The sequence below is a fragment of the Varroa jacobsoni genome, unplaced genomic scaffold (genome assembly GCF_002532875.2).
Source record: "Varroa jacobsoni isolate VJ856 unplaced genomic scaffold, vjacob_1.0 scaffold_1207, whole genome shotgun sequence".
Classification (NCBI taxonomy): domain Eukaryota; kingdom Metazoa; phylum Arthropoda; class Arachnida; order Mesostigmata; family Varroidae; genus Varroa; species Varroa jacobsoni.
Window position 1 is genome coordinate 168,888 of NW_019214109.1, and position 7,912 is coordinate 176,799.

At 38.5% G+C, this 7,912-nt stretch overlaps 1 protein-coding gene across 6 annotated transcripts in view; it reads right to left on the minus strand.

Moving 5' to 3' along the window:
* Positions 1–988: 988 nt before the first annotated feature.
* LOC111267671 (lysosomal cholesterol signaling protein) overlaps positions 989–7,912 on the minus strand; it is a 21,992-nt gene continuing 15,068 nt past the window's right edge. For 2 of the 6 annotated variants that reach the window (XM_022846051.1, XM_022846056.2), the window contains 8 exons: positions 6,934–7,130; positions 6,479–6,593; positions 6,060–6,232; positions 5,290–5,350; positions 4,016–4,117; positions 3,772–3,842; positions 3,358–3,470; positions 989–2,357 (listed from right to left, as the gene is read on the minus strand). In XM_022846051.1, the coding sequence (XP_022701786.1) occupies positions 2,278–2,357; positions 3,358–3,470; positions 3,772–3,842; positions 4,016–4,117; positions 5,290–5,350; positions 6,060–6,232; positions 6,479–6,593; positions 6,934–7,130 (912 nt within the window). In that variant the 3' untranslated portion in view covers positions 989–2,277. Of the gene's footprint in view, positions 2,358–2,453; positions 2,669–2,958; positions 3,080–3,357; positions 3,471–3,771; positions 3,843–4,015; positions 4,118–5,289; positions 5,351–6,059; positions 6,233–6,478; positions 6,594–6,933; positions 7,131–7,912 lie in introns of all 6 variants that reach the window. The other 4 variants (XR_002684773.1, XR_002684774.2, XM_022846052.1 and 1 more) reach the window with 4 other exon arrangements.

Below are 7,912 nucleotides of genomic sequence, written 5' to 3' on the forward strand. Positions count from 1 at the left end.
GGAATGTTACAATGTGGCAAGAATCGGCTAAATGAGGAAGCGTCTAACTTAGTTACAAATAGTTCTCAAGGCGTCGTGTAACCGTTTTAGGTGATTGTATCGTCACGACGTCTTGAAGCTGCGATCATACGAAATTTGGCAGGTCATACGTGCACTGTTCCGAAGGAGAGAGTCTGTGTGCTTGTTGCGGCCAATTCATCGGTTTGCAGAGGTAAATAGATTCTTTCTTAACAACATTTTCTTACGTAATTATATATATAGATCAAATACTACGTTATGTATATATAACATAGAATCTAAACTAACCTTATGCATAAATAATATTAGTTTATGAACAAATTTACGCATATACGTTCGCATTTGCATCGTCAATCAAGATCATGTTTAACTGCTAGATAACTTGTAGTTAAAAGTGTCTTAAACCTTAATGTTTACGTCTCAGCTATCTCACTAAAACAATCAGTGTGGTTTATAGCTAATCAGACATATCGATTCTTGAAGTAGCTTATGAAGAGTGTTTTGTAATATAAGGTATTAAGCCGAGGGCGACGGAGACCTAAAATGCATATTCCTGAAACGACAGCGCATTTTACAGATTTTGTTTCCTGGGGCAAGATCACACACCTGGAAAATATCTTTTTTTTTTTTTTTTTTTTTTTAATTAGTGCTCTAAGGAATGATAAAGCTTGACTAACAAATTCATCACCTTCGCGTTAAAATTACAGGACAGATGTTACTCTAAGAAAAACTGTTGTTGCTGAGCGAAAACAACTACCCACTGAGGCAAAATAAGTGGTGTTTTAGTTTTATACTGACTTCGAGTCAGTCGATTTAAAATAAGTAATTGAAATTAATGAAATCTAGCTAGCTTTACTCTAATAAAAGGTGCACTTTAGTAATAGTAGTAGAAGTTTTAAAATAGTGCCTATTAAATGCCTCAAGGTACTCGAACTCAAGCAAGGGCATGCATATTGAAAAATGCCAATAATTCTTCATAGCTTCAGAATAGAACGTTTTTTTTTTATTTTTATACATTTAGAACTTCATACATTGAACTTCATTTTACTACGTTGAGCTCGTACTAATAAATGCGTTTATATATACAAGAACTGACCCTTATTGAACAAAGCCGTATGATAATAGATTTTCGTACTTGACGGAGCGGCGAAGTCTCCTAGTTGTGCCGCTTGTTTGTTCTCAACACGCACTGAAGCCCGAATAGCGCCAATTCGTGATCTTCTTTTCTAGAATACTTCGAGCACTGCGATGATTCTACAATAGAATTAGTCTAATGTTTATTCAATGCAAGAGAAGTTCTTGGCGTGCTAAGAACTTCATTAGCCGGCCGGCGGTGCGATAAGTTGATAAAAATATTCATTTGTCGTAGTCAAGTTATCGGTACGATGTAAGTGACGTCTATGCTTAAGCCATCAGTACTAACTTGAAGTAGTCGACTAGAACCATGGCAATAAGCTCTTCACTGACGAACAGCATAAATTTACGTGGTTTGGACACAAAGTATTTAACAACTATATAAGAATATTCACTCGACAATGTACCATGCTCGTTAGAAAGCTATAAACGTATGGCAAGCCAAATACCTAACAGCGCCAGATAGTGTCATAAAGTAGTGCATATATACTTGTATTTTGATGAATATAACAGGATTTCTGCAATTGTAGTTTGTCGCTATTCTATTGTGTATATAGAGTGACGTACAACATCTAGCCTACGCGTTGCTCGTACCGGCAAACCTTTAACTGTGGGAGCCTACCAATGCGTCTCTGACAAGTCAGGCTAAGCATCATTAGGTTTCTTCTACTTCGTCAGCAGTAAAAGAAAGTGGATAAACCAAATAAATCATAGGCGAGTGGCCAGAAAAAGATCATTTCTATCAGGGATTTCAAGCTATCAGGAACGGCCATAACATGATTATTATTGTCATTACGTATCATTTAAGTTCAATCAGTTATAGACAAGTAGAAGAAGATCTATCAAGTTGTAGTCTTGTTCAGCATCGAATAACGTTAACTGTTTGGATTTGTTGAATCTGAATAAATTCTTTAAAAAAGTTACATACGACGCTACATAAAACGGGTCATATGTTACGGCTTCTTTAACTTTGCGAGACAAATACTGGGGGCATTTATGTTTTCAGTAATTCATTGTAACTCCAAAAGCTGCATAGACCTTTTTGTGTGAGAGAGTATTAACTTGTTCTATTTTGCCATATAGGTTTTCATTATTCCGTATATGTGTATATATATTTAAGCGTTGTTAAAAGCGCATCGTCGACATGATCACCGGTCGAATAGCACGCGCAGGGGCCGGAGGCCTTTTAGCGTCGATATCGAATTCTGGAATGATAGAAATACGTATGAAATCGTAGAGCCTATTATAGATATTAATAATAAAAACTAAATTGGCCTTCCATAGTTGAGCAAGCCACCTACCCCATCTTCCCGAATGGAGATCCTAATGTTCATCTTCACTTCACTTCACTTAACTAAGTTATTATTACTTTGTCAATCCAAGTTCGATATTGTACATTCAGAACTTTAGCGATGGTTGTTGACAAATCTGAGGACTATTTAATCTTATCTTCCTTTGAACACACAAGTGTAACCTTGCGAACTCCCAGTCGGATGTTATGACGATTGTTAGTTATCTGTGAAAAAATCGCGCTCTGTTAAAAAAAAAGAGGTCGCTCAGTAAGAAATACAATGTCATTAATTTTCTTGTGTGACAAAAAATTAGTCCGTGAGATCAATGTCTAGCCAGTATGCTGGACGACAAAGAGTTTCCAACTTTGCATATTTACCGCCATGATTCCTGCAGTATAACATCGAGGGTTGTTGTGCTAATAAAAGTAATTCACCTCTGCTTACTACTTAATGCGAAGTTTTTTCATCGTTTCCTTTAATTATGGCTAGTACCCGTCAGCTGTAAGTTACGAACCAGAACTCTAAGCCGTGCTGTCTGCCACCAAACAAACACTCTTGATAACCAGTCTTCACAGCTGTACATCGATGGGCGATGTCCCGTCATTTCACTTCCATCCACTCACCAATGTGACCGTCTGCCGTGAGGATAAATTTTTAAAGGTCACAGTTTGGTGTAAAAATGGGTCACTGTTATGATGTGAGAGCAAGGAGAAACGAGCGTCTCTTCGCAATCGCCTTCGATTCTCGCTGCGACAGCCAAGTGAAGATGTTCAAGTAGACAGTCACGAGTACAAGTGTACCTCAACTACACGCATTTTGAAACATAGGATTGATTCCTCCTCATACTGAACAACCCATATTGACATATATTCGCTACCCTATTTGGCGGAACAGTTTATAGAAGCCAGCTTACCAGCATTGATTAATACAGGTTGCGAATGCTGGCTACGTAGACCGTGTGCTGTGAACGACGCTACTACAAATGACGAACTAACAAAATTACAAAGCTTGCGGAATAACCGACTGCTGCAACACAACCAAATGATACATGCATGATGAAACAGATAAACATAAATGCAGAAATGAACCAATTATCGAAACAAACACAGGCAAACACGAACCAGGCGAATTAAATAGATAATTTAAAATAATCAAAGAAATTTAACGCTAATATACAATTGCAACATATAAATCTCATTTTGTTGCTATTATGTGTTTACTATTTCGATAAGTAATTGATATTATGAACAGTAATTAGTGTTGTTTTTTTGCTCGTCTTCTTTTGTTATTGAGCTTGCTGCGCGCGCAGCAATGCTGTGATACTTACGTGTAGATGATCCGCTCCGCTCGACCATAATATTTTGAGTGGATGCCGTAGACAATCATTATGATAACGGCCTGGATGACAGCATTGAAATCAAAATATGATACACTTACTTATGGGATAAGCGTAAATAGACGTCTTCTGCGGAGGGCATTTCTTTCGTAGAGCCAGTTCTCATTGGCAACTTAACTTCCATCACATCTATTGACCCGTCAACCTTTGAGTAAATTTTAGGAAGGTTTCTTACCTGCGAAAATGTCATGTACCCATCGAGGAATTCAACGGCCATAAGTAGGGGTCGATCTTTACGATTCGGGTCGGAAATACGCCAATACGTATGAATTAAGCCCTGCTCAGAAATATTAATGACGAATGAGATAGATTTACTGTGATTTCCTTCGAGAGAAGGTTCGATTAGAAAGTTTGCTTGGGCTAGTTATTTATTGTGGAGGTCTTGAAATTTAATTCTTGACGCTGTTTAGAAGACATTCCACATTTTCACCCAAAATTGTATGATAGAAGATCAGACGAATATCAGAAGGGAGTGAGTACACTAACTCTAATATAAGGAAATGTCACGTTAAAAAAAAACTTTTAACATAGAAGGTCCATAGTTAAACTTGGTCGATCTACTATTATGTGGCTATGCTCCGTAACAGAATAGTGATCTGATCACTTCGGCAGCCAAAAATAAAAGTACATTAGCGTCTGAAGACCTCAGCAGGCAACTGAAGGAGGACAGTTAACGTTGGCTTCGATCCAACTCGCTCATCAATTCGTCAGAGTTCCTTTAAGTGTCAACTTATTAGGCTACGCATAAATCTATAGGCTTTAATAGTAAAGAGCTGAATGCGTTAAAGTAACATTGACTTCCTGAAAATAATCTAGGCCTTTGATACGGCCTTCTGTTCGAGACAGATACCGCGTGGACGAATCGCTATTTGTTTTGATGAAAAACAACAACTAAATAGTGACCGTCTTCTTATAGCTATGAGATACTGAGATAATCGTAAACCGCATTAAAAACGATGCACTTTCATGTAAAACAAAACATTTTTGGAAAATACGTTAGTCTATGACCGAGGAACAAAGCGGTTACCCTGATCTAGATGCATGGTACTGATTCCGTATCTGTTTGTCGGCGTCACAGAACGATCGTTTTAAATTAGAAACAGAAAAGGAAGAAAGGAGGCGAAACCTTGTGACGCGAATCTCATTATCATCGATATATAGACTGCGGGATAAGGGATTATACAGGCAGGCAGGCAGGCAGGCAGGCAGGCAATGTAGTCCGAGCCGCAAGTGCTCATGTCGCTGTCGAGACTATTCTAATGGAGATCGCTGACATAACATATAATCGCCATCTCCGTTAGAACTAATATATAGTTAGTATATACGTATATATATAGTAATATATAGTAACTATATACGGGTGCGTAAAGATCAGCAATCCTAGCTGTGTTTTTAAAAAAAAACACGTAAAAACGCGCGCGTATTGCCAAATGGGCTTATTCGACTTACCACAAAGGCCGAGCCAGTTAGGCAGACTAGTGCAAGCATATGTTTCGACCGATGACGTGTCCTACAAGGAAAGCAGGACGAAGTAGGGACATTATGCTTACATTGCGTCCTATATTTCTGCCTAATAATCCGCAGCTATCCGTACTGGTTAATCTGAGTAAATAATAAATGCTAGACTAGCATAAGCAACAAATTACTATTTGTATGGAAATAGATGTGTAGAAATGAAAACAATTTGTCAATTTTGTGCTTACCTTAAGAACATACTATTGATTTCTTGATTCTTTTTTAGATTTCGGATAATTTTTCAGACACATATATAGTTGACGAAACCCAGCGATGCTGTGTGAGGTGTTAATCATTGCTATGTGGATTCAATTATGAGCCTTTAAATAGTCCTGTTTTGACCAACCAACGATTCAGACATTTTCTGTCTGTTTTGACCAACCAACGATTCAGACATTTTCTGTTAATGAGCCTAGGGCTGTATTAGTCAGCACTGACAGAATAAGAAACTTGAGAAATCAGTTCGCCTAGCTTAAAGCTACGTTGAAAGAGCATTTGCTAGAATTTTATGCGGCTGTCAATGTCGGCGTTGGCCAACATAAATACACCCTATTATTATATTAAGGCCAATTTGCCGTATCAACTTGAAAAACCAGTCTCCACACACTGACATTTTATATATTAACATTATGAAGGGAGCTAAAACGCCGGTCGAATACGTAGTGCTTTGTTGAGTGTTAGTATATGCCATTATGAGTACGTACGGTTTGCTCCTCGTGGTTGTCGCGGGCGGGTTCTCTGCAATAGCTGTAGATTGGACATTTTCTTTGACGACGACGATAGGGCTAGACAGACCGGTGTCTCTGAAGAAAATGTCCAGCAGGGAGCCGAATGACGCACACAGACTGAATGATAAAATGCAAGCGAAGAGGACCATCTGCAACGGCGAAGCAAACACGTGAAACTGACGCAAATATGGCCTTAGTATTTCTGTAACTCTGTGATGCTTGAACTTCTCCTAGCGACAGTATCTCGGACATTTAAAATTGAGGTTTGTCTTAAGGCTCCATCATCCTTTACGATGATTTACGACAAATTTACGATGTGTCATAATCTAAAGGGCTCTAAGTTTATGATGTGTCATGATTGGAGACTCTGCTTGGTTGTTTTTTAGTTACGATACCTCCATGTGACCGTGAAGGAAGAGCGGCAATGCTGTAGGTGGGTTCCCTTGGCCTGGAATATCTTCATTGGGTCCCACCCAGATATGCATCGATAATGTAACTAACGCAGGCAAACTGAAACGTATGCGACGTTTACACCCTTTCCGCATTAAAACAGCTTTCTGAATGCCTTATCCTTCGGAACTTTTCTTCATAAGCGTTCTAATTCATTCTGTTCCCAGGCAATGACACTTAATAGTTCGTTATTGAATAAATGAACTTGAAGTATGAAGTTGGACTTACTGATAAGTCCAACTTAATACTACAGTCGATAAAGCTAAACACGGTATAATACTTGACAAAAAAAAAGACCCTGTAAATGGATGTTTCAACAAGCAACGCTCTTTACATTCTACACCATCTAAAGATATTTATATCTTTAGATCTTTAGATGTGTATTTTGAGTAGGCTTTACCTGAATCCAATAAATGTTAGCGGTCGTTTAAACCGTTCCAGTTGTGAGCTTTCTGTCAGCGATGGTGAAATACTCATGGCAAAGAAGGCAAGAAATAATCTTCCGCTCATTTGGCCACAGGTCACGAAAAATACAGGATACACTTCCAAAACTAGTTCAGGTAGATGCCAGAATACAAGACCCACCGACTGCAAAATCTTTAAAGAAAGAAACAGATAATGAAAACAAATACGTACCATTGAATTCGATGGGTAAAAGTATGACTTCTTGCTTATATGTGTGTTTCCGAAAACGAGGCGGCACTATAGTAACGCTAGATTTAAGTCGACAGTTCCCGCAATGGTGCAGTGTTAACGTGATCTCCTACTAAAAATAAGAACATGTGCCTGTCCAGGCCCGAACACGGGCGTAAACAAGCAGTTTCAATCCGTAGGCCAGCCGACTGAGGTAACTCCTAATGGCAATACCGGACATGGAACTCGGAATGATTTAATACACGTAGTGGGCGAGTTTATTGTATGCAGGTCTATTCGTTTTTGGCAAACAAAAGCTTCGATTAGAAAGTAGATATCTGTAGTCCACCATTACGCTCCGTTTCGTCTAGGTGCATATAGATATTGCTGGCTTAAGTGCAGTTCTACCAAAGCGTTTCATTTTCTATTTTCAGAGTTATGGAGCGTGGAAATGGTTACGGTCTCCAATATCCATCGCACTATTAGGTAGCATCCTTAAATAACTAGTACTTACAAGTTTATGGGAGATTGTAAAATCATTTAATAACGTCATCTGTAATGAATTGTCAACAATCCTGATATGAATGATCTTAAATATTCATCATTCAATTATTTAGGTATCGTTGAAATACCTGACTTTGTTTAGATACTCAATATACGTTTTTGGGACACTCAGCGATGAAGAAAATCTCAGCAATTGGCTGAACGAGTTCTTCAGCTCTGGATGGGTTAAGTAAACCGGTTGA